This window comes from Phaethon aethereus, assembly GCF_964289735.1.
Source record: "Phaethon aethereus genome assembly, chromosome: 4".
Taxonomy (NCBI): Eukaryota; Metazoa; Chordata; class Aves; order Phaethontiformes; family Phaethontidae; genus Phaethon; species Phaethon aethereus.
This window is the reverse complement of record NC_138578.1, coordinates 78526626-78553405: the sequence shown is the minus strand read 5'-3', so window position 1 is coordinate 78553405 and position 26780 is coordinate 78526626. Positions and strand designations below refer to the sequence as shown.

At 41.9% G+C, this 26780-nt stretch overlaps 1 protein-coding gene across 3 annotated transcripts; it reads left to right on the top strand.

The window, feature by feature from the left end:
- Positions 1–933: 933 nt before the first annotated feature.
- On the top strand, positions 934–25514 carry ST3GAL5 (ST3 beta-galactoside alpha-2,3-sialyltransferase 5; the record flags this gene model as incomplete). 3 transcript variants are annotated; one of them, XM_081999629.1, is made up of 7 exons in its annotated part: positions 934–2238; positions 15936–16047; positions 17860–17974; positions 18999–19342; positions 20748–20934; positions 24010–24168; positions 25251–25514. In XM_081999629.1, the coding sequence occupies 7 exons, from the start codon at positions 2202–2204 to the stop codon at positions 25512–25514; spliced, it is 1218 nt and encodes a 405-aa protein (XP_081855755.1). The 3 variants fall into 3 exon arrangements, with proteins under 3 accessions (XP_081855755.1, XP_081855754.1, XP_081855756.1); XM_081999628.1 differs by having other exon boundaries at positions 15936–16086; XM_081999630.1 differs by lacking the exon at positions 934–2238 and having other exon boundaries at positions 16014–16057.
- Positions 25515–26780: the final 1266 nt, after the last annotated feature.

Below are 26780 nucleotides of genomic sequence, written 5' to 3'. Positions count from 1 at the left end.
CCATGCCTAACTATATGTTTAAGCATCTCAATGTCTCTGAGAATCAAGTCTATAAACTACAAACCTCAGAGTTCATGAGAATAACCTTTGTATAAGGTTTGAGGAGATGCTGCCTCTCTGCCCATCAACCCTTCCAGCACTGCCCAGCAGTGTGAGCTACGTGCACACCGCCGCACGCACCTCTCACGTCCGAACCCGGACATATTTACTGCCACGATGTGTTACACTGCCATCGTCAAAGCTGCTGTAGTGAAATACTTTTAGCAGCAAATATAGCAGTTGAAAACTGATTTTAATCTATTCATAGTTCTTTTTCATGTTTTTTTATGTAAACATGTTCTGAAATGCTTTCTGCTATTTCTCCTTTTTTTTCTTTTTAGAGATGCCATTTTTTCTCTTACAGTGATGTTTTTTCTCAGATTTATTAAGGTTTTATTTCCAATCTACTGAGATCACTCCTGCATTTTTTTTTTTTAGGAATGAAGATAATGTAACTTTCTCACAGCTGCTCTTCTTCAAGGCTGATGGCAAAGCCTGGTTGTTTCCCAGCCATGTGATGGGCCCTGTGACACCCTGAGGCATGCCTGGCTGTACAGTTGAGGTCTTTATTTGCATCTTCTGGCTTCACCTGAAAGCCCAAACCAATGAATGGTTGCTTGCAATTATGGAGGACTAAATTTAAGAGCTAATCCTAAATAAATCTGTCCTCGGTTATGCCAACAGCTGAAAAAATGGAGAAGGAAATATTTTCTTTCTGACGTGTATATTTTCTCTTAAATTGTACAAAAAAGTGATCAAGGATCTGCCCTGACTACAAATCAAACCACCAAACAGCCGACAGAAGACAAAAGCAACGTATCATCCATTGTAGGGATTAAAAGACGTTGTTTAGCGAGAACTGTGAAGAAAAAACTGATATAGGGATAAAAAACACACCTGTATTTATACTGTTTAAAATTCAAAAGCGTGTAAACCACCCTGCTTCAGGACATGAACTCATCCATCCCTTGTGGTAAGGGAACATATGTACCCATCAGAAAATCATGTGTGTAGCGCTGTGCAGCAGTTCTCCCCATGGGGAAGCGATGTGGACCTCTACCACATCACCCCTTTTTAGTTGTGAACAACGCTGCAGCGCCAGTTTTATCCCACCTTGTTTAAGAGCAAGCATATCCCCTCAGCTCTCCTGACATGGCTGCTGTAGCGTGTTACACACAATACCAGCGCTCCCAAACTAGCAGCCACCAATGCCTGGAATTTGCTGTTTCTGTTTTGCAACAGCCATCTAGGTTAGCGAGCAATTTTTAGATACCATAGCAATAAGCCAAATATTAAAAAAAAAAATTCAAAAATCCCTCTCTAGCACAATCTGTAATGACTTAATCTGTTTTCTTGCTTAATCAGCTCTCTCCCGCAGCCGGCGCCCAGGCCTTCTAGCTCTGCTCCAGTGGTTTTTCAGCTCTTTTGTTGGTTTTTTTTGGTGGTTCAACTTGTGACTTCTACGCTCATGGTCAGGCAGGTCTACAAGGTCATTTCTCTTCTCTTGCAAGTCGAGCAGCCGTTTACATGAGTCCACCACTAAATCAGACATTTTTTTTTACGCTTACGGTGGCAATCTTGGGTGGGTTTTGTCAGAAAACTGAAGTTCCTAGGACGGCTGCGGAGAGGCCTGAAAACCCTCACGCACCCAAGCTCCAGGGAGTAGAAGGCACAATAAAAGCAGCTAAAATGCTGTGATTTTGGGACCGAGCTCGTTTTTCCACAGGGAGAAGGAGAAGGCGCCGCACGGGCAGCCAGACATGAGGCAGCGAAGCAGCGGTGGCTGGGCTGAGGGGACGGAGGAGGGGGCGCGGGGCCCCCCCGCACGGCCCCTTGGCTGTCGGGGGGGAAAACCACTACCCACACCCACGGTTTCTTGAGGAAAGAAAGGTCTGGAAAATGCTCGTTTCGCGAAATAACAACCACGAGAAGCTACGGCCCCGACCGGCTGGGGCTCCACGGCGCTCCGGCTGCCGCCCCTCGGCCCCGGCCGGCGCAGGCCCCGCTCCCCCCGCCCCGCCGCGGAGCCGCGCTCGGCCCCCATTGGCTGCGCTCCGCCACGTGCCACCGGCGCCCTCGCCCCTCCCCGCCGCCACCGCCCCCCTCCCTCCGCCGGCTCCCGCGGGGCCGTTACCTGCGGCGGGGCCGCGCCGCCCGCCCCGATGCGGAGGCGAGGCGCCCGGACCCAGCCCGGCGCAGGTAGGCGGAGGCGGAGACCCGCTGCCCGCGGGTATGAGGCGGCGGTCTGGGGGGTAGTTTGGGGGTAGGGGGGAAGGAGGGTGGGTGGGGTTTTTTTTTGTGGGTGGGTTTTTAATTTTTTTTTTTTATTATTTTTTTTATTTTTTTTTAGCGGGGGGGAGGCCGGTGCTGCGGCGCGGGGCCTGCGGGTGTGGGGAGATGCTGAGGGGGCTTTGCCCTCAGAAGCGCCTCGGGGGCCTCTTTCGCTGCCGAAAAGGTCTGAGGCGTCGCTGAGGCGTCGCTGAGGCGTGAAGGTACCGACATTTGCGGGTGCTTTTTTGAGAGGGCGATGGGTCCCGGAGATTTTCACGTGCCACGGGGCCGCCCTCCCGCAGCAGGCCGAGGCCGCCCCGAGGCCTGCGGGGTCACCCGGGCCGGGCCGCGACGGCCACCCTGCTGCCATATGGGGCTGATGTGTATGGGATACCCCCCGCCAGCGCCGGTGCTTGAGGCCTCTCCTGGGGAAGGCAAGGAGGCGCCGGGCCGGGGGGTCTCAGGGCGGTGGGGTGGCGGCTGCGAGTTCTTGAGCGGATGGGTGATGGAAGTCGGGTCTTGGGCCTCTCCTGGGAGGGAGAGGAAGGTAGTTGGGGCTGTCCCGGGTTGTTCTTCGGAAACAAAACGTATAGCCTTCTGCTTGTCCGCGGGTTGCCACAGCCTTTTTGTGGGCGATTTTGTCTTTTCTCGCTTGGGAGCGATGCGGATGCAAAACAGAAATGACTTCTGCCGTTGTTGCCAAAACCCTTTTATTTTCTTCATCACTACTCAGGAAAAAGAGATTTTTGTGCTGAGCCGTTTTATTCGTTTGTTTTTCCCCCTGTTTCAGTAGATAATATAAGATATAATAATTTTACCTTATATAAGATAATACAAATATAAGGCTGATGGAGGAGAGATGTTTATTTTGCAGCTCTCTTTAATTATGGAAATGAATGGGAAATGTTCATAAAATTACTGGAGGTAAATAGCTTTCCTGTGTTACGGCTGTTTTTGTCTCATTCTGAGAAAAAGGGTAAATTAAAAATGCATAGTTCTTTTCTAAAGAAAACTCGAGATAAATGCTCTTAATATGTATAAAGCGGATACATGGTTTTAAACACAGCTTGCGATGGGACTGTACGGATGCAGTTTAAGAAGCGGCATGCGGTTTTCCTGCAGACTGTTATTCCATTTGTTTTGCTGCAGCGAGGTTACTATCTCCCTTTTGGATCACGCAGCAGGCAACCTTGAGCTGTCTCCCAAGCCCTCTGCTAGCCAGACAAGAGGCAGCAAACACAGGGAATTTCATTGAAAGGTCAAAATGCAGCTGCAGAATTAGTGCGCGCAAGCGCTTTGGTGCATTGGCCACTTCCTCAGGGCCGATGAGAAACAGGCTCATCCTGCCTCTGGTTTCCTGGAACTTCTTGGGGTTTAGCATCCTCCCTTCCGTAGAGTTTGATTAAATTGGACAAATGATTGACAGGCTGATGAGGGGCAGGATGTAGGAAGACAAAATGTGATAGCAGCAACTTCCTTTCACTGAGGAAAACAGCCTAAAATGTTTAATTTTGTTTGCATTACATATATCTGTTTAGGTGATGAATGTGGAATGTGCCAAGAGCCTGGAAAACTTAAGTAGGTTTTGAGTTTTGATAAAGGCTAGGTTACTGAATGACCCAACGCTTCAGACTTGTCGTGGAGTAATTTCCAAATGACGGGCGAGTCTGAAGGAAACTTACTCAAACACAACAGAGAAAAGCATCTGCAGTGGGTGCATCCAATGCTTCAAAACCGCACGACAGTAATTCAGACATAGGACTTCTGGATTGTGGAGTCGTCTCCCTCTCTCATTAGGTCATTCATAAATTATTAAGGACTTTCTTAAAACTTGTGTAGGCTGTTATTTTCCATTACTCCTATGGGAAGGCTATTCCTTTGCTGCTCAGGAATCCATATTTATTTATGACCACTTTTTCCTGTGGGCTAACATTGTCCTTATGTTTGAATTGTTTGCCTTCGGCTTTGGTGTTTGCATGTTTGGTGTATCTAAGGAAAAACTCTCAACCTGTTTCGTGAAGCTACTCAAGCGGAGCTCTCTGTTCTCCTTGGGAGCAGCTCTTCATTCATCCGTCCCACCAGCTCTCTCTGCAACCTCTTAGGTCCTGAAGTCTTGAATTCAGAAGTTAAGCACTAAAATTGGTTCCAGCAACGTTCTTTGCTGTACTGCAATTTTCTTCTAAGCCTTTTCTTCATGGGAGGCTTTTGGCATCTCCTCTTTTGCTTCCGTAGGTGCAGCCGTGATTTTTACCATGATCTCTTGGAGTGCTAGATGATACTGTGGTAAAAATGCTGCTGTACTATTAACATTGTTCCATAATTACCAGTTGTTCGGTGTTATTCTGCTGCATAATTCAGATGTAATATGAAACATCTTGGCTGTGTAAGTCTGCTGGCGTGTTTCCTTAGCCCAGTAAAGATTAATGCTACACCCTGTCTTTTCTGATCGTTTCTTTTAGAGAAGATTTGTTCCTCAAACTTCTCATGTAAGGGGAAAGACCTGATTTGTTTTGGCTTCTTTGAAGGGGCTCAGAAATACCCTCCATTTGTGCTGGAACTGGCCCAGCTGCTGGTGGGTGGTGTGCTGACACACTGTGCGCTCTTCCTCCCCTCCTGGCTGGCATGTCTCTTCCTCAAAGTACTGGAGCAGAACAGTGCTTCCACATAGGCAGGGTCTGTGGGCCTGGGGAGGAGGATGTGCTGCAGAAAGGAGCGTGTGACATGAGATTGTTTTGGAGTAGCAGCTGCCCGCTGTTATGCTGCAATTCATTTTGTCTGTGTGTTTGCTGGCTTCAGCGGATGCCGAGAGGAGTGGCTGACCTCAAGTTCTGAACACCCCGAGCAGGCAGGCCACTGTTTCTTGTACAAGTAACATAAAAGGGAGAACCGGGATTTGTTCTTTTTTTAAAAAAAAGGGGGGGGGGGAGGGGGAGTTGGGCTCAAAAGCTTCCTTTGCAAGAAATATGCTTATGTTTTTAATACCACACTGTTCACAACAGCAATGCTTTAACTCACCTGTTTCTTCCTGCTTGGCTGGAACACTGACTTTCTGTGGCTCATTTGGAATTTTTCCGGCTCCCAGATTCAAGTACTGTTTTAGTCTGTTGCAAAACATCAGCTGCCCTCATAGTGTTGAAGCACATCTTGTGGATGTTTCTTGTGTTTATGCATTATGGATTTTTGCTGTTCTTCACTTTAGAGCACCTGAAAGAGGTTTCACGGAAAAGTTTAGAAAAGCTTGGAAAGCTTGACTACAGAAGAGGATGCAGAGGCAGAAGTGATGTCAAGAGGATGATCCCTATTTTGAACATTGAACTGTTATTTAGAACCTCACTAAAAGTTCTTTGTCTATAACATTATTTTAGCAGGCACGGTTAATATCCAAAAAGTGACTGCTGCTGAAAGGAAGTGATGGTGTTACACTCTGAGTATCTCTAAGCTGTTAATTGGACCGGATTTGAGCTGGAACCAATTTTTTCATTCAATCTGGATGACCCAAGGTTAAGAGCAAGTTGTAGCCTAGCTATGTGTATCCTTCCTAAAGGAAAAGATTGGGCAAATAGACACGATAATTTAAGGTTATAAATCATTTCTTGAGTTAGTTGCTCATTGATATTACAAAGAGGATGTAGGAATGAGAAAACAAGTAGAGCATCATAAGGCAAGGAGAGAAAAATGATGATGCCTCTAAGGTACTATTGCTTCTTGCTGGTATTCATGGCTCCAGGCAAAATAATTTTCATCTGTGATCCTGTTGGTGCCTTTGAGAGTGTTGGTCAACTGCTCTGAAATTGTCATTTACTCCTCGTTTCACTTTTTGCCAGTTGCATCCACATGTGTAGGGTTCATGTTCTCATTTTCTGAGGAGACAGATCTTGATCAAATGAATTGCGGATTGTACAGACAACACCGTTTTTTACTTTTTATTGTCTGATTTAAAAAGCTTTACCAGTCAAAGTTCATTTTGTAAGATGTTTTGCATATTATATTATAGGCTAAACTTTCTGCCATCAAGAATGTATTCTTTCTATTGACTTTAGAGTCCGTTGCTTTGGTTAATTTAATAATCTTTATCAAAACAGGCATGTCTGTCAAACGCTTTTTTCATTCAATAGTAATAGGTGCTAAGCAGATAACATTAAAAAAAAGTTTGTCAAATATCTAAATATGTTAAAGTACCAACTTTACTGTAGGGTTTCTATAGTTGCAGACAAAGAAATAATTGACAGAAGTCTCCAGTTTTTAACTTTAGTTCCAGTTTTTCCTCTGGCAAGAAGCAGTCAGTCCCTAATCTGGAACGGCTCCCTGGCTCCTGCTTATGTCTTGTGACTGTTTCTGTTAGGAGGTGGTAGGATGATGATCAGAGGCTTATTTGAACATGAATATCTAACAGTTAATACATTGCTACAGATTATAACCCAAGAATCTCTTATGCCTCAGTTTGTCCCTGATAAGTCTGCCTCAAGTCTTTAATATCTCTGGAATTTTTCCTCATGCTTGTGGTTTTAAGGGATTTTTGTCAGCTACCACTGAATAAGAGTCTTAAAGAAGGTATTTCAATGTTTACTGTGTTATAGAAAGAGATGTCCCAATCAGGAACAGTTCCTTTGTGATAACTTGTCTGTTCCTCCTCTTTCCTCAATTTTTCCTGAATCTTTTGTCAGATAGTTATGGGCAGATAGGCCTATTCAGGTAAAAGGCTTTTTACTTTCCTTGTATAGGTTTTAAATGTAATTTCAAGGTCTGGGCAGCTTTTCAGTTAGCTTTCCTGGTCTGTCAACCCTATGTTTAAAATCTGGCTTGAAAATTTGGATTAACCTCTGCAGAAGTCATTGGAAAGTGAGGCAGTCCTTCACTGTGTTGCAGTTTCTGCAGTGCCTCTTGCTAGAGGATGATCATATGCTGTTCCAGGTTGATTGGTTTTTTTAGTAACAAATTCTTTAAGTCATAAGAGAATATGTTTCCAAATTGTTTGTGTATATAAAAAATTCTGTGTTTCGGATGGATAAAAATACCTCTAGTCCATTGCAGTTGTAAGGTAGCAGTTTGACTGTGCCACATTTGCAACTGCAGAGTCCACCGTGTATAGTGGGTTGCACAACTAACTGTCCTTAGCTTCAGCTTTATTCTTTGTGTTACCATTTTTTCCCCCTGATTATTATTGGGACAGGGCTTGATCCACTGTTGATTAAAAAAAAATGTTTATCATGATTTTTTTTTTAAATGGACAGAGGTTATTTGCAAAATTCATTTCATTATGATTTCTCGTTTCCAATGAAGAGATGATGAAGATTGAAAGCGTAGGAAGGATCTGAAGGTATCATGGTTTGATCAGGAGATCTGGGAGGAAGAGTCCCAGAGGAGGAACACCCCTGGGGGACTTGTGGGCCACCTATGCCAGAGCAGGTGAGCTGGTAAAAAGCACAGAGGAGCAGAAGAAACCCAGTGAGAATCGCAGAGGAGCTGCAGACAGAAACTGTTATGCACGTGACCCCAAGCTCCTGTACTGCCTGTCGCCTTCCCAAAGGAGTTGGGGTGGGCTCTGTGTAACCTGTGGCAAAAATAAGGGAAACTGAGACAAGAAGGGGAGGAGGAAGAGTGTTTGGTTTCAGTTTAGCCTGTGGAAGGAAAGGTGTTCACTCATGGGTTAAATTGTTTTCTTTTTCTCAATATTAGAATCGATGATTAGAAGCTGTATTAATTGGCAGTAAATTATATTACTTAAAAATTCACTGAATCAAGACTGTTTTGTCCATTAGAGGGAGCTGAACAGGTTTTGAAGATATGGGAGGGAACTGGGAGAGTTTTATACTGATTTCTGAATCAGGTTTTTATGACTTCCTTTAAAAATGATCAGAAGATAAAGAAGTTAAGTTTTTCATATTCTTAGGTTTCTTCAGCCGAGAGGCTCTGCTTAACAGATGGCTCTTAAAGATTTTTTTTTTTTACATCTGTTGAAAAAAAACCAAACAAAACATGAAAACTACCACCTAATTAACCTTTTTTTTTAACATCTCAGCCATTATGGTTGATCTCTGGGTTTCCATACTGCAGAAGCAAACAAAATTTTATCTTAACTGTACATTTTACCAGGCTGTTTTTCATGTTGCCACATAAATTAATAACATTTTATTCAAATGTTATATCAGTCTTCAAAGCCTTAATGAAAATTAATATCTCATCTGCTGCGTTGATAATGAGGATAGATTAAAATGTGTAATCTTTTTATGGGCACAACTCACAAGTAATCACAGACACTAATGACTAGTTGTTGCTTAATTTTTGTCATGTTTTCCTTAAATGTATCTCAGGAAACAAACTGTAATTGGTTTAAGTTTTCTTAAATATACTCTTCTAGCTGCTTGCATAAAGTTTTGCAGTATGTCTCTGGGTTTTTTTGTTGTTTTAAAAATCCTCAGAACAGGAAGTTCATGCAGAATTCATTGCTGATCATGTGCACAACATTTCAATGCATAGTATCTTGCTCAAGTTTATTCCATGTGAAAACACCTTCTCTGTCTTTTAACTTCACCCTTATTTTTTGAAACATAAATGTTGCTCAAGACCAACTACCTTTTGTTTTACCATTTACTGTTTCTGAAAATACGTTTTGTAAGTAATTTATGTGTATCTGATTTAGAGGAGGGGGCATGAAAAGACCAGGTGTTTTGGGGTATTTTTGCATTCGTTTTCTCTTCAGTTTCACTGCTTGTTGGAGCACTATTGCTCTTGATCAGTAATTCCCTTATATAGGTATGACTTTCAGGTTTCAGTTTCTGTGGGCTTTACACTGCAAGCTTCTCGATTTTTTGTGCCTTGAACTTCAAAGGCTGCATTGTGCAGCAAAACCTTGAGATGGATTGTCTTGTGGACAACTCTTAAAGCTGGCTGTTTCTACTGCTTCTGGTGGTACTGCGAGAGGGAAAGTTAACTTATATTTTCAACTCCTAGGAGCTTCAGGTGTCATCCAAGGTCATGTTGTGTTAGATGCTATACAACTGTAGAACAGAAGATGCCTCTTGTCCTGCTGGGCTTTCAGCAGTGGCTTGCCTAGGGTACCTTCCCTGTGGCCTTGGGTAGGAGCAAGTGGCAAATAACAGCCTGTGTGCGGGTACGCATGTAGATCGAGAGGAAAAGCTCCTGCATGAAGAGTTACTAACTGACAGTAACTGTCCATGCCAGCGCCTCCTCTGTGGCTCTGGTCCTTGCCTGCACAGGCAGTTATTTTGGAATAGTACCTGCCCACGTAAAATGCTGAGATCAGCTGTGGAGGATCTTAACTGGTGCCTCTGTGTGTGGGGACATGGGAGTGTACTTGAATTGGTAGGGCGAAGGAGGTAAGGGGAAACATCGCATTGCGTGGGGTTACGGTTCTGAGGGCTTAATGAGAGGGTGGTGAGGGATGTAGGTATATGCCATGTTCTACACTGGTATGCAGGCTGGTCTGGTCCTGTCTCCATGCGTGGTAACACTGTTGGCACTCAAACAACAGGGGCTGAGAGTCCTTGTCTTTGGGGAAATCCAGATGCTGTACGTAACCAAATGCAATTTTTCAGGGTGTGGCCGTGGTCATGTATAACTTGACACATGCTGCTTTTTAGTTTTTAGCATTCCCGCATAAAAAGACATCCTGAAGACTTAAATTAATTGCTTCTGAAATATTCCAAGTGTGGAAATTTTGTCTACTTAAGAATAACAATGAGACAAAAGTAAATTATGGTGAAAAGAATAGCACCACAAAAAGCTTTGGAGTGTGTTCCTACTGATGGACAATTTGGCTTTCGCAGCAGCTTTACACAGATCACTTAAGTTCAGTAGATGAAAAGCAAATTTAAATCCCTCGAGTCCTCAGTAATTACACCACAATGAGTAGCTATGGAAATGTCAATGCAAAATTTGATCGTAGTACAGCTTTACTACTGAGGCATCTTTTGTATGCAAATTGAGACATTTGCATTTATAGCTCCCAAAACAACTGTAGCACTGCCGCTTTCTGAAAGGGTGTAGTGGTGTTTGGCAGTGGTGTTTGTATGCAAACAACAAAATCTGAATGCTGTAGGCACAGGTTGTCTTTGGTGCTTGGTTTCTTAACTACGATGGTTTTCTCTGTAAACTCACAGGGGCTTTTTTGGTGGTGTTTTTTGTTTTTGTTTTTGGTTTTTTTTTCTTTGAAGCTCAGGAAGATTGGGAAAGGTGTGCTCTCAGGTGCTTGTAACTGCCAGCCTTGCTGTTTTGAGCACTCCTATGCTATTCCAGCTGGTGGAAGGTGCTTAATAACTTAAATAACAGTACAGAATCAAACCCTGAGTAATTTAGAAAAAAAAAATGTTGTGCTGAACAGATGTATTTGGACTTTATCTATCTATCTGTCTATATATATTGACTTGATCAAGAAGGCAATCATCTGAACTAAACAACTTACAAAAGTCAACCTGAAGTAAACTGTTGTAAATTAAATGAAAACTGACATTATTTCAGTTATATAAACAAAGCAAATGAAAGCATTGAGCATACTAAATAGTAAGAGTTGGACTCAGAAAGGATGTGCTGAGGTGATTAATGAAATCATCTGTGTTTCCCTGTTCCTTTTTGCACATCTAGGATGAGTGAAGCAACCGTTTGGGGATGACTGGAATTTATTTTGCACAGAGGCGGGGAAGACTTTCTGCTAGCACCCATTTATTGCAGTCTTGCATTCCTTGTTAATCCCCTTCTGTCTTCATCGCTGTCCACCTCTTCAGTTCCTTCTCCATCTTTCAGACCTCTTGCAGGCTTCCCTCCTCTTTGTTTTGAAAGGCTTCATGAAGAGCCTGTCTGTCGTAGGGTCCCTGGATACAATTCTGTAGTAGGAAATTCTTGCCCTTGGGAATGATTAAAAACGTGCTGTTTGCAGAGCACTCTGACAATTTATATAGCAGAGGAGATTGGCCGTGTCGCTCCACACTGCAGGATGATTCCAAGATTATATTAGTGCCATTAGGCAATAAGAAGTTTTATATACATTGAGCAGTCTTTCACAACCGTTTCTGTCAAATTACAACAGAACCTGGGTCCTAGAATAGGAAGGACTAATTTGCAAAGAAATAAAAACCTGCTTTGAACAGAGCAAAGGCGGTGAGGCTTTAACCTTACCCTTGTAATTCAAGCTGTAAAAATTTATGGATTTGATTCAAACTACTGGAAAATATGTGCTTAATCTGGAGCGTGTTCCTTTATAAATTTTACTAGTACCACAGCCAGACCTCACGATGTCACTTGGTATGTTGTTGCAATGATTTCTCAGTAGCAGGATCCTCTGATACCTAGTCTGATTGATTCTTTAGTGCACAATCTGTTCTGATCTGGGTGTTACCCTTTATGTCGTTTACCTGAGAGAGAATTATTACCTGCATTGTTCTGTAGTGAAAACAGCTGTTTCCTACTTTTTATTCAGCATTTTTTCTTTTAAAAAAAAAAAAAAGTTCCATGTTATACTTCTCCCCAGCTGTTTATGTAGAGATCTGTGGCACTGACAGATATAATTATTGTTTTGTTGTACATTGTAGCTTAGGCACATGCAGTGTTCAGCGATCACGTCCATGCAGTAAGCCTCCTAAATCGGGGAGCGATCCCCTTCGCTTTTGCCAAACAGTCCCGAGTGCCCCTTGTTTGTGCTGGTCTGAGCCAGTTTCCTTCGAGGTGATCTGGCTGTTGGTACTCTTGGTAGTACATGGAGCTATCCTGGAGTTTCCATATGGTCTGCAGGCTTTGTCCACGCTCTCCTCCGCAGCTCTGCAGCGTGCTGTAATTGCTGCTCGTTTTGTGTGACTGTGCTGGCAGGCTCCATGAACTGGGGCATCTCCCTCTGCGTGCTGGCAACATGATCTCTGTGGATACCTGTCGTCTTCGAAATGTGTTGGTATTAAGGTACCTGGTCCTGGGTGTTGATGAGAGGTGCTTAGTTGTCTCATCTGCGTAGTATGGCAGGAAGGACGTGTGTCATATCCTGGAATATGAGGTGATTGTGCAAGTCTTGCTGGTGATCCATAACTGGCACTAGGGTATGGTCCTTGTAACAAATTTTGCTGATGCACGCTAGGCCGTCACCCATGTGGGCTTGACTGATTTGCTGCAAATCTTAGCTGAGAGCAAAATGGACTTGTAACTTGGATGGCTGGGGTGATGGTGTCAACACCCAGTTTTGCTCCTCAGTGCCATTTTTATTCAGTGGTATAGATGCAGCCAGGAAAGATGAGGTGTTGCTCTGAGAAAATGATGAGCTTCTAAGGCTTGATAGGTTCCCTGTGACCTGCTGTTTTGTGTCCTGACAGGTTGTGTGGGAGACCGGAGCTGGATTTGATTTCCAGCTTAACTGTTAGCATTCTGGGGGATCTTGGGGTGTCACCAAAACCCTTGGGTTTTGGGTTACCCTGTTGCTAGATAAGCATAATGGTACTGACCTTGGTTTGTACAGTGCTTTCAGATCTGCTAAAAGGTGGTGTTTAAGGTATTGCTGCTTTGTGACCAGGGGCTACAAATGGGTGTGACAAATCAGAGTGTGCAATTAATAAATACAGCTAGGTGGGAAATCTGAGGTTCTTAGTTGCATCATACTAATCAAGTTACCTATGTCTGAGGTTAAGTGGTGAAGTTTTCTGCTGGCAAAAAATGTTAGTCTTTTTGGTGGGGTTTTTTTTTTTTTGCCTTGCTCTGTTTTGTGGGTTATGACCATTTGCAAGTGACTCTAGAAAGCATCACTTAACTGCTGTCTGTCCTTCAAAGGACTTAATATGCTGATGTTGATCTCTCTGTGTCCTAAGGTTTGTGGCTTTTGGCCTTCTACCATGTATATCAAATTTGTTACTGAGAAATGATGTGTGACTGTGCAAAGAGAGTCTGAATTTGAATCATCTTCTGAATTAGATATCCCTGAAATTTCGGGATTTGATTTGGGCTGGATTTGAGATCTGGAAGGGATGCTTCTGTCTCATCAGCTCCTTCATCTTTGTGTTTAAGAACATCAGTTGTTTGCCCAAACAAACAATGTTCTGAAGCGGCACTACAGGCCACCTCATACAAATGGGTTGTATTGCCATATAAAATAAAAGGAGGGGGAGCGAAAAAGAGAATGTGGAGAATCATCCCTAGATAAAAGCCTTCCCTTAGCCCCACTTTTTTTTTTAAAAGTCCTTGTGATGGAGCAATGGGCAAGAGAACAGAAGAGTGTGAGCATCTTTGCAGCGGAGAGGGTTAAGCACTGAGATCAAAGGGAATGAGTAGGGCTGAAATCCTCCATTGTGGGGGATTGGATTGCACCTTTCCATGGTTGGCTGATCGAAGGGAGTGCTGCTTTGAGAGGTCTGTAAGGCAGGGAAAATCCCTTGGCCGTATCCCTTCTCCTTTCAGGGCAAAACCAGCAGGCTTGTATGGGTAGGCTTTGCATGGTGTTTCCTTGTTTGCTCACATCTTGGGTTAATGGCAGCAGCCAGAGTGAAGCTGATGTGCCAGCCTGCATTTTTCTTTCCAAAATCAGAGTTGAACCATACTGATAGAGCTTACAAACAGTAATCAGCAAGATTACTTCTCGTTAGCTAATGATTAGTGACTTGCCCATCTGTGAGGGAGCACTGTGTGCTTCTGCTGGGTTCACAATGTTCGTTGGAGGGGAGCTGCTGCTACGCACAGAAACTGCCCTTGTGCTGGCAGCCTCCTGGTCCTGCTGTGTGCCAGGCAAAATTTCCTGCACACACTCTTCGGTGCTTGCTGTTGAAGTTGCTGACCACATTGCTGTGGCTTCTGAAGAGGTCAGCGGTAAGTTCAGACCGATGATGAGAGAAGTTTGCTTAACTTCAGGGAAATCAGGGAGCTGATTTGAGATGGGGACTCTGGTTTTGAGGATATAGAGGTTTTGCACGCTTGAAGTGTGCAGGGTAGTGTAGTGCTTGGACTTTTTGATTCAGAGATCCTAAATATCCTGAACATACTGTGTAGATGTATTTCCCCCCTCCTGGCCCCCTGTCCGGATTCTATGAAACAACAGTGTTTGACAGTAACCGATGTAGTTGCAATTACAGAATCATTAGGGTTGGAAAAGACCTTTAAGATCATCGAATCCAACTGTCAACCCAACACCACCATATCCACTAAACCATATCCTGAAGTACCACGTCTATACGTTTTCTGAATACTTCCAGTGATGGTGACTCCACCACCTCCCTGGGCAGCCTCTTCCAATGCTTGACCACTCTCTCTGTAAAGAAATTTTTCCTAATATCTAATCTAAACCTCCCCTAGCGCAACTTGAGGCCATTTCCTCTCATTTTATTGTTAGTTACTTGGGAGAAGAGACCAACACCCACCTCACCTTTCAGGTAGTTGTAGAGAGCGATGAGGTCTCCCCTCAGCCTCCTTCTCCAGACTGAACAACTCTAGTTCCCTCAGCTGCTCCTCATACAACTTGTGCTCCAGACCCCTCACCAGCTTTGTTGCCCTTCTCTGGACATGCTCCAGCAACTCAACGTCCTTCTTGTAGTGAGGGGCCCAAAACTGAACACAGGATTTGAGGTGCGGCCTCACCAGTGCCGAGTACAGGGGTGCGATCACTTCCCTACTCTTGCTGGCCACACTATTTCTGATACTAGCCAGGATGCTGTTGGCCTTCCCCTCATCCAGATCATTGATGAAGTTATTGAACAAGACCAGCCCCAAAACTGAGCCCTGGGGAACACCACTTGTGACTGGCTGACAACTGGATTTAACTCCATTCACCCCAACTCTCTGAGCTCGGCTGTCTGGCCAGTTCTTTACCCAGCAAAGAGTACACCTGTCTAAGCTACGAGCCACCAGTTTGTCCAGGAGAATGCTGTGGGAGATGGTGTCAAAGGCTTTACTAAAGTCCAGGTAGACAACATCCACAGCCTTTCCCTCATCCACTAGATGGGTTATCTGGTCATGGAAGGAGATCAGGTAGGTTAAGCAGGACCTGCCTTTCATGAACCCATGCTGGCTGGGCCTGATCCTGTGATTGTCCTGCACCTGCCCTGTGAGCACCCTCAAGATGAACCTCTCTATAATCTTCCCTGGTACTGAGGTCAGGCTGACAGGCCTGTAGCTCCCGGGATCCTCCTTCCAGCGCTTCTTGTAGATGGGCGTCACATTGGCAAGCCTCCAGTCTTCTGGGACCTCCCTGTTAACCAGGACTGCTGATAAATGATGTCTTCATCATTTGGCTTGACAAGCTCCTCCCTCAGTACTCTTGGGTGGATCCCAGTCAGGCCCCATAGACTTGTGAGTGTCCAGGTGGCATAGCAGGTCATTAACTGCTTCTTCAGGCTTATGAAGAATGCAAAGACCTATACCTGGCAACTGGTACATATTTTTAGAATCATGTCCTGGTGGTGCATCTGAAATGAGTATATTCTTGATCATGAGGAGGTCAGGAGTGATTCAGTATTCCTGACATGATAACCAAGAATCAGTCTTCTCTGGGAAACAAAGTAAGTTAACATTGACATTGGATTTCCTCTGAACTTTTTTCCGTTCAGAAAAAAAAATTTTGCCTGGCACACAGCAGGACCAGGAGGCTGCCAGTACAAGGGCAGTTTCTGTGCACAGAATGATAATTTTGGTTTCTTTCTTTTGTACAGCAATGCTGAGTGCCAATAACTCTGTGAAGCCGAAAAGTGGTTGTTCACCTCCTGTGCAATGGTGTAAGGTGGCTGCACATGAAGATGAGAAGACCAAGCTGGTTTTTAAAAGGTACTCGCAAGTAAGTGTCATTGTCACGGCAATACAGAGGTCAGTTGCTCTCCCTCTAGCCTGGGCTGTTACACGAAGGATGCAAAAATCAAGGGATGAGATTGCCACAGGAACTGAATGGGGGGTTAGGCACACAGCTTTCCCCAGGGCACCTAAAACACTTTGAGGAGCCTAGGCTCTCCCGTAGTATTACCTGTTTTCCCATGCCAGTGTGAGATCCCTGTATTTCACTCGCAAGTGTTTCCAGTCTTTTTTGTATCCAGATAAATAACAATGTTGAGTCTTTCATACAGTCTGATAATTGAAGAAATTGAAAGGCAGTGGATGTTCAGTGGGTATTTTGAGGACATGTCCCCTCATAGTTAATTTGTGTATGAAGACTCCTGGAATGCTACATCACAAAATCTTCATTACTTCATTGTTTGTGGTTTAACATCAAATTGGAATTAGTGAGTGTGTGCTAGTATATATCCAGAGCCATATATTAAACCAAAAAAGCTCAGTACTGTGATTCCTCTCTGCCACATGAATTTTTAGGTCTTAAAGCTTAAAAAACCCAAAGCCAAACTGTTATATCCATTGGTGTTTTGAGCACCTGAATAGTGCAGCCTCAGCTGAATCTAGAGATACTTGATAAACCTCTGTGGAGGAAAGCCAGCCTCATTCATGTGCTGTGAATCCCTTGTTTCTGCGAGTCAGCCGATTTCCAGGGCTTGCAGCCTAATGAAGGTTTTAGACCCTCTATCAGTGCAAAATTTAATTTAGTTAAATCAGGTGCAGGAACAGTGCTGCTTTTCTGGTGGCCACCTTATTTGCAGCACATAGTGCAAATTAAGTGCCAGGGTTGCATCTATTAGCCCATATGGGTCAAGATTTAAAAAAAAAAAAAAAAAAAAATCTTGGAAACCTGTATTAACTGAATCCAAAAGAGTTTCAAGAAAGCATTGAACACTTAATAGGCTGTATATTTTTTAAGGCATTTAAACAAATGTCCAGTCCTTAGGAAACCACAGGAAATGAAAGTCAGTAATAAAACTCAAACTACATACTTGAGCAACAACCACAACTCTAACCAAATAATGATGCAATTTTTGCAAATCGGTTTAATGTGAAATGAGCCAAGTGAATATTTGGAGATCAACAGTGAGATTCCTTAGGAATGCAAAATGACTAGATCAAAAATATGGATAGTCTATATTACTCAATTTTAAAGTTTGGTTTTTTTCCTTGTGCATGTTTTCAGGATGTAAATAATTAAATTAGACTTCTCAAGATAAACCTGAGTGTGTACATTCTGCATTCTAGCCTGCCAGTGAGTTGAAAGTTTTGCTTGTGAGTGATAGCTCTTCACCCAAAATCTTGCAATTTGAAGTTCCATCCCTTTTTCAACTTGCATGAAAAGATATATTTCAAAACAAAGTTGCCCTTTAAAGTAGGAAAACAAAAATCGCTTTTGGTTTCTTTGTGTGAGGAGAGCTGTTTGACCCATCAGAGATGCATTTGAAGTATATGATGCAGGCATAGAACTGCATAAATCAGAGTGTCACTATGCAGCATTTTCCTTATCAAAGCATCTATATATGTTTGTACTTTCCTGCAGATAGCTCTGAAGAGTGGTGAAAGACTTGCAGTGAACAAAACAATAGTTTTTCTTGGTTTGAATCAAATGCAAGTATTCACCCTGAAGTTCAACTGCCTTAAATTTGTTTAAAAAAAACTCATTTAACAATTGATGGATTGCTGGAAAAAATTCTTTGGTTTTTTTTTTTTTCTTCTTCTCTCCTACCCCAACACCCTCCTGTTTGTTTTTAGACTTCTTGCACTGTTTGTGGTTGGAGGGTGCTTCCTTTATATCCTCAAATTACGTTTTGGCCCTGAAGAATGTGACAGAACAAAAATGCCGTATGTGGACCTCGATCGTGTAAGGGTTGGTATTTTTTGGAGTTTTTTTTTTACTTGGCTTAAAAAAAAAGTTATTAATTGACCATGTAAGAGTATATGGACCCATAACAAAGAACTAGAATGCTGAAATTACCCTGCAAGGGGAAACGTTTTGCTTCATTGCATGCCATATAACTTCTGGGTTTTGTTCTTCTGGAGTGACAACAGAAGTGCATAGAGAAACTGGATTTTTATGTGTAAAATGAGACAACTGTGACTGCTAAGAATAACATTTGAAATGAACATGTCATCATACTATTATGTCAGTGCAGATGACACTGGTGATCAGAAAATTGATGCAAATGAAAAGCAACATATTAAAAAAAAAAAAAAGCCCCAAACGCAATGCAGTATACCAAAGGTTTATTTTTACCTAAGCCAGTTCCCCCCAAAGCCAGTGCTTTGCCTTGTATTTACTCAAGATGTTTTTGGAGTCAGAGGGCAAATTTGCAGAAGGGTGCAGCTTTTGATTCATCTGTTTATTTAAGGTGGCAGCTACTTACTTCAACTACAGTTTTGCAGTTTGTTAGTAAGCAAGTCCAGCCTGCCATTTCACGGAACTTTTACCCAGTGCACGTGTGTCTGGTAAAATCCTACTGCAGGCAGAACTCAGGTCACACAATTGAGCAGCAGAGTAGAATTCCGCTTGCTGATGAATTAAATGGGTAGAAGTATGTCTAGATTTTTTTAATCTGTTTTTCTAAATAACAGTACAAATGTTCTCAAATGGCTCATTTTCATTTATCTCTCTTAGTAGCCTAATTTATTCTTTAGAAAAGCTCCTATCCAGATTTAAGTGACTGGATGGAAAGACATTCCTTGGCAGGTTTTCACCCTGTGCTGGTTAGTATCTGTGTTTGAGTGAATGCTTTAAAGTGTCTTGTATTTCCATGTTTGAACTTTCTTTATAAACCCCTGTGTTTGCTAAACAGCTGGTGGGCTGCATTAAGAGGGCTTTGTATGTTCCTGAAGTGAGCTTTCCTGATGGAAATCAATATGTTTTGTTTTAGAGAGCACAACAGTATGCCAGCGCTGCATTGCAGGAACAGTGCCGGCCTTCTTACGTGAAGAAAGAAATGGGGAAGTTATTTGCGGAGAAATATAGTATGGACGTATCTCCCTTTGTAAGAAAAAATATAAATGAAGATGAAGCTTTATTTAAATACGAGCCTCCTTTTGGATTTCACAAGTTCTTTGATAAGCTTAAAAATCTCCTTGAACTCTTACCTGAGCATGACTTACCAGAAGATTTGAAGTCAAAACACTGTAAGCGTTGTGTTGTTGTTGGCAGTGGTGGAATTCTTCATGGATCAGAGCTGGGTCACTTATTGAATCAGTTTGATATTGTTATAAGGTATGTATTTCCCATCTAAGGTTTCAAACTACTTCAACTTTACTTTATGAGCTGACTTTGTTTTTTTTAAGGGGAAAGTATCTCCAACATTTATGCAACTTATAAGACTCTTTCTGAAAGTGCTTTTGAGAAATTTACTTATGACTTGACGGAATGTGAATTCTTAGGAGCAAAATAAATTGTCATGTTAACAGGACAGGAATTCAGTGTAATTATCTGTGGACTTCAGATACAAGAAAAACATGGGCAGAAATGAGATAGAAAACAGTGAAATCATAGACAAGTAGACTGTCCTGTTTTTATCCATTCATGTTTAAGTTTTCAGAGGTAGGCTTTAGGACTCACCTCTGCCTTTTTCCCCTTGGTTAGTTGGGATGCTTATTTGAAGGATTTTTTTTTTTTTATAACAGCTATTTCAAACACAATAAAAATTAATTGGTGTTTCAGTATACAGTTTACTTACACACTTAGCTTATCTTTCCTTATCTTTACAAGGTCAGTGCCTGCTTTCTATGATTACCCATGTTTTCTAACGTCTGAATTAAATGAATACATGCTCTGTATTCGTGCCTTCTGAATGTTACTGTTTTTACTCTCCTCCTTTGTATTTTGATCATGTAAGTCACAAATAAATTTAATACAAGCATTTTCCCAGTTTGCTTTGTAAACTAAGACTTGCTCTTCTTAAAAAGAGAAAATGATACATTAAGTGTCTCATATACTGTTAGCATGTGGAGGGACAGAGAACTTGCATTAGCTGTTCTCTGAAATTAGGGCTGGCAGCATGAAGCTGACTTTTCTGTTGATATAGAAAAGTTTGTGGGACTTATGCTGATTTGCAGAACTGATGGAGCTGGGTGATGCTGTTCTTGTCAGTAGTGTGCTAGCATCTGAAAATTTTGGTGAGCTGGAATGATGTAAACCCACAGGATGCATCACATTGCATTGAAGGGATAATTTGAATGCCTTTCTGTGTGTAATACTCTGTGTGTGTATACAGGTGTGTGCGCACATATATATATATATATAAAAAAAATATGAAAATGCAGGCAACTTCCTGTATGCTTTCTTTCCTTTCCTCTTTTAAGCCTCTCTGAGCTTGCACAAGGCAATGAATATGAAATTCTGCAATGCTGTTTTAAATTACTTTTCTATTCAAGCTTTTCTTTTTGAAGTTTTGCACTTGTGCCAGTTAATCCAGAAATAGAATTGGCTTCCTCTCAAAGGTAAGGGATGGTGTGCGTGAGGCGAGGAACAGGAAGATACTGAGAAAACTCTGTACTATGTTAAAAATCTGCGAGCCAAATACAAGGTATTTTTTTAGTGTTTGATGTTCTAATGAGATTGTAGCCTGTGCTTATTAAACCAGAATGGAGAGTAACTATTTTTTTTCTTGTTTTGTTAGATTAAATGATGCACCAGTTCAAGGATACACAGATCATGTTGGTAATAAAACTACTATACGGATGACTTACCCGGAAGGAGCTCCCCTTTCTGAACACGAGTATCCTCCTGCTAGCTTGTTTGTGGCTGTTTTGTTTAAAAGTGTTGATTTCAATTGGCTTCAAGCAATGGTAAAAAACGAAACCTTGGTATGTAATGTGGCAGTGTTATGTACCTGTGGGTTTTGTTTTTTCTAATGCTTGAGAAGCTGTCTGATCTGTTACTTCCTCTTTTATTGCACTGAGTATGTTTTATGTAACTTCGTGGGGTTTTTTTAGCTATGTCTCCTAGTTACAGTTGGTACCAGCATTCATGTTGAAGCCCCATGCTGGCAGTAACGCTTTTTTTCCCTGCAGATATTGGTGGTTTGCACTAAGCTACGTGACATATCAAGTGTTTACTAAAGTGGAATTCATTTCACATTAGGTTTCAGTAACTTATTCAAGTCCGCAGAGCCTGGAAGAGGAATAAGATTTCTGGACGCCAGTCTATATTTTTTTAACAGCTAAAGTCTGTGCTGCTACAATAGGCATACCTAGGCATACCTGCAGTTAATGTGTAACTGAAGCATCGCAGTTGTTAATTCACATTTGTCTGTGGTTCCAAAATTAAGAGGTTGTTTACTTCTCACTGAATATTTTAAAAAGTGCAGAGATTCCCAAGAAACTGATAGAAGGGTTCCATGTTTCCAAACTCTCTTTAAATTGGTGGTTTTCGCCTCTTTCAATTTGCAATCAGATGATTTCTGCAAGTTGAAAACCAGTAGCTAGGTTTCTTTGACCACAGATTAAAAACAAGTGCTCCAAATTATTGAGAGACATTTAGAAGAAAAGCTGACAATTTTTTTTTTTTTGTACATACTAGTTTAGGTACTCCAAGTTCCCTTCTTAATTATGTGATTTTCACAACAGGAGAGCATATGGAAGGTCTGTTAGATATTGACCATGACTGCGTACTACTACTTTACTCAAGAGAGTGTGGGCAGGGATATTGACTTGTTTTGAATAATCTGACTATGTTTTGTAGAGGGAAGATTTTCTTGAATTCATGAATCTGCACAAATTTAGAACTTCTACTCCCTGATTATTTTACCAGGGACAAGACAGTGTTGGTCTATGACCTTCCCTGCAGCAGTGTGGTAATTTTGATGACCAGCAGCCTTCTAACTTGAGTTGAATCCCTAACTTGTTTTACAAGCTATCTGGCTATTTCATCTTTTAACATTTGCTTTTGAAGAATGACTAGTAAAAGGATGGCTTTCTGTGTTAAAATTTTGAAAGAGTGGTTGCTTTTTGGCATCTGCAACACCCTCTGAGTTACAAGATTGAAGTATGTGCTTTGTGAAAAGAGTACCTTTTCTTGTTTTGCATGGCTTAGGAGCAGATCTCATTCCTGCCTTCTTCCTTGCTCTGGTGTTTTTGCTGGTGCAGAGAGCCAGTTCTGGGAACTGATCTAGGAATTACAGAATCATTAAGGTTGGAAAAGACCTTTAAGATCATCAACCCAACATCACCATGCCCACTAAACCATGTCCTGAAGTGCCACATCCACACTTTTTTTGAACACTTCCAGTGATGGTGACTCCACCACTGCCTTGGGTAGCCTCTTCCAATGCTTGACCACTCTCTCAGTAAAGAAATTTTTCCTGATATCTAGTCTAAACCTCCCCTGGCGCAGCTTGAGGCCATTTCCCCTCATTTTATTGCTGGTTACTTGGGAGAAGAGACCAACACCCACCTCACCACAGCCTCCTTTCAGATAGTTGTAGAGAGTGATGAGGTCTCCCCTCACCCTCCTCTTCTCCAGACTGAACAACCCCAGTTCCCTCAGCTGCTCCTCATCAGACTTGTTCTCCAAACCCCTCACCAGCTTTGTTGCCCTTCTCAAAGTCTTTGATACTGTCAAAGGAATGGGCATAACAGGAGAGAGTCCACTGAAGGGCCACGAAGATGCTTAAGGGACTGGAGCATCATTCCTATAAGTAAGGGCTGGGAAAGATGGAACTGTTCAGCTTATAGAAGAGAAGGCTCAGAGGGAAATCTTATTAATGTACATAAATACCTGAGGGGAGGGTACAAAGACGATGGACGCAGGCTTTTTTTGGTGGTGCCCAGTGACAGGACCAGAGGCAACGGGCACAAACTGAAACACAGGAGGGTCCCTCTGAATACCAAGAAACACTTTTTTACTGTGAGGGTGACCGAGCACTGGCACAGGTTACCTAGGGAGGTTGTGGAGTCTTCATCCTTGGAGATATTCAAAAGCTGTCTGGACGTGGTCCTGACCAACCAGCTCTAGGTGTCCCTGCTTGAGCAGGCAAGTTGGACCACTTGACTTTCAGAGGTCCCTTCCAACCTCAACCATTCTGTGGTTCTGTGAACTGAAAACATACTTCTCCTTTCAAATACTAGGCTTTCAGTTGGATCAGCTCTCTGTGCAGGTATTGGTACTTTAGTAAACCTGTTCAGAGCACAGGTGGGAAGATGTGACTATGGGAACCTAGATTTCATCAGTTTAAGCTGCTGTAGGACTCTGTGTTAGGGTAGCAATAAGTCAGTTTAAAAATATAGGTCTATATTGCAGCTATATTGGTTTTATAATTTGCTTAGTGTTACCCATTTTATGGAAAGACTTGTAAAATGAGCCTGATCTAGTATTGTTTTTTCCATTAGCATGCATCTAATTGACTGCAAGTGGCATGAGATCAGAATCTAGCTTGCTGAGTCTTGTGTAAATTCTCTTCTGAAGTGTTCCATTTATCACTAGGTGGACACTGTCAAACAACAGCTGTTCACTTCAAAGCCTGAGCAAAATTGTTTTAAATCCAGCACTTGCTTCAGAATGCCTGGTTAACGTTTGTGAAAACCTGTGATTCCCTTTCTGTGTTCTTTAAACACTGCTGCCTGCTCAAGTTGTGCTGGGGAATGTCCGAAGAACCTGGAGGTGCTGGTGGATACGTTGACTGATTAAACACAAAGTGCAGTCAAATGCTCAGAATAAACAACTCTTCCCCGTTCTGTCCTCTCTGCAATTCAAAATACTTAGAAGGTTATTCCTCTCTTGGGTCAGTTACTTGAGCTGTATGCAGGTATTCCTGAACCCACCTTAGCTATAGCTGTTTCCTGAATTTCTCAGAAATACTGATGACTTCTGTAATGTCTGCCATACGCTTTGCAATCTCAGAGTTTGCCTTTGCTGAACTATATATTTTTTCTTTCTCTTAGCCTCTGTGGGTGCGGCTCTTCTTTTGGAAGGAGGTTGCTGAGAAAATTCCTTTTCCATCAAAGCAGTTTAGGATTCTAAATCCAGTCATCATCAAAGAGACAGCTTTGGACATTCTACAGTTTCCTGAACCTCGACCAAAATTCTGGGGTTGGGATAAGGTATGAAGTTTACTTTTAGGAGAAGGAGACTCTAAAATACAAAGTAAAATTAGAAACTGAAAAAGGTTTCAGTGAAGGAGAGAAGGACCTCTTCCTTCAATATGGTTTTTCAGTGCGATTTCCGAGCTGGTCCCAAGTAACAGGAAAATGAATGCACTCTCAAAAGGCTTGTATTTTCTTGTGTAAAATCAAAGTAGGATTTCAGCTCACCTTTTTAGATGAGGTATTATGTCTGTGCATGCTGACATGAAAAGGCCTGTTTTACAAAGCATTTAGATTCAGTGAGACATAAATTCATTCCAGTACAATGTGTTCAATCACACATCGTTGTGACTGGTGTTAAATATTCAGAACATGCATTTGATGTATGTTAAGTGTGTTAAGAGCAGCCCTGTTAAGTCAAACAAGCAATCAGCTATAGGCGGATGTGCCTCTAGCTGCAGAGAGAGCGTGGAAACCAGGCCAGTATAAAGCAACCTTCCAGCTGTTGGAATTGCTATGTATGCCAATGTGCTCAGCAACTGATGGGTATATCCTCCTTCTCTATCCTTTGCTCCAGCAATAGTATGGAGTGATGAATTACCCAGTTTAATTATACACTGCATTTTTGTTATTTGCTACGTATCTTTTAGTTGTATTGTAGTATACTTGCCTTTTTCATAGGTTATTCAGTGAAAAGTCATATTATGAAGAATACTGTTAGCCTGTTGCTCAAGACTGAAGTAAGCGTACATCAAGAAATGCCAAGTTTAACTGCATGTCAGGAATTGTGCGAGTGTTTGGAGCAAGGGTTCACTTGCAGTTTAACTGTGTAGTAGTAGGGTGTCTTGCCTTCACAGAAACAAATTTAGAGTTGACAGCTGAAAGTCTTGTTACAGGCGAATAGTTGTATTAGTATTTGGCCCTGAAGTTTTTTGTTTTACTTGATCATTTAATTTAGTTTTAATTGATTGTTTAATTGATTTCAGTTATAAGTGAGGAGAGGGAATAGACAAAGCATATAAACACTTGTAAAGTGTTTATAAAACTGGCAGAGGAGAATATATTTGAATTCAGCAGGCTTTTTTTTCCCCCCTTTTTAGAATGTACCTACAATTGGGGTCACAGCAGTTGTTCTGGCCACACATTTATGTGATGAAGTGAGCTTAGCAGGATTCGGATATGACCTTGATCAGCCCAGCACACCTTTGCACTATTACAACAACCTCTGCATGGCTGCCATGAACGGACAAACTATGCACAATGTGACCAGCGAAACAAAATTCCTGCAAAAACTGATCAAAAAAAAAGTTGTCAAAGACCTCACTGGTGGGATACATTGTGAATTCTGTGGCAAAAACAGCTAGTGATTGAAGTGCGGTATGGCTTGGATTTGTTACATTTCCAGAGGTTCAGCTGGAACAACATTTTCACTGTCTTGAGTAGTTCTTTAAAGTGTGTATACAATGGACGTGGAATATCTGCTGCCTTTTTAAATGTCACGTTCAATTTGTTGGACTTTTAAATTTATTTTGATGTCAAATTTTACTTTGCACATTTTTGTGGATAACTATGTAAATACAACTTGGAGTTGAAAGAGATCCATTTAAAATATTTAATGTTTTAAGTTGCCTGAAGAAAAGCAGAGTTTTGTTTTCGGATGTATATGGTACGCACAACACTAGCCTGAGTTGTGTAACAGCATACAAGAGTTATTCTCCACTGAACTACTATCTTAATCGATCTAGTTCTTGGTGTATGACTCCTTTTCATGCCATGAAAAGAAAGGTGTATGCTTCTCAAGTCTTTCATTTCTTGCAACTTGAATGTTGTGTTTCCCCCTCAAATATTTATATTCTTTTGTTTTTGTGCTAATATTTTTTTTGGGGGTGGAGGAGGAATGTGGGAATGGAGGTGAGGGAAAAGGAACTGTTGTAGCAACAACTGAATAGTAAGTACTTTGGCGTTCATGATTGATATTAAAATCATTGATGCATGAATGTATTGGGTTAGAATCCTGCTTTATCATGAGGCATGTTTGGGCCTAGGGCACACTGTAAGAGGATTTAGCCAGTAGGAGACACTTACCTGAATCACATCTTTTGTCATTTCCATTCCTTAAGACCCAGATAAATGTTTTGAACTAGTTGATTTGCATCAGAGTTCAGCTATCCTGATTAAAGAAGTGGCATTAATACAAAATCTGCCCCCCCTCTTTTAGACTTGAGAATTGCTGGTTCTATAAAACACTGGTTTGTATAAATCTTCCATTTAGCAATAATAGAATCTCTGACTAGGCTAAAATTTCTGTTGGTTTACTTTACGATCCTTTAGTAATTAATTACAGATGCCGTAACCTTAATAGTTTACAGTGACGATAACCCTTATGAACTCTAGTGTTGACTATTTAATTGAAGAGATAGGTAGAGTTGTTGGTTTTCCCAGATCAGCTTTTAAGTCAGCAACTCGGTGAGCGTACATAAGTTAAGATCACTTTGAGAAAGTAGTATGATCTAGTAGTGAGCTAGATAACTGCTGAAAGCAGCGTATTTAAAAAAATAATGCTATAAATATATGTTCTTGTGACTGGAAATCAGTACATGGCAGAGAAACTGGATTGTACAGATCTGCAA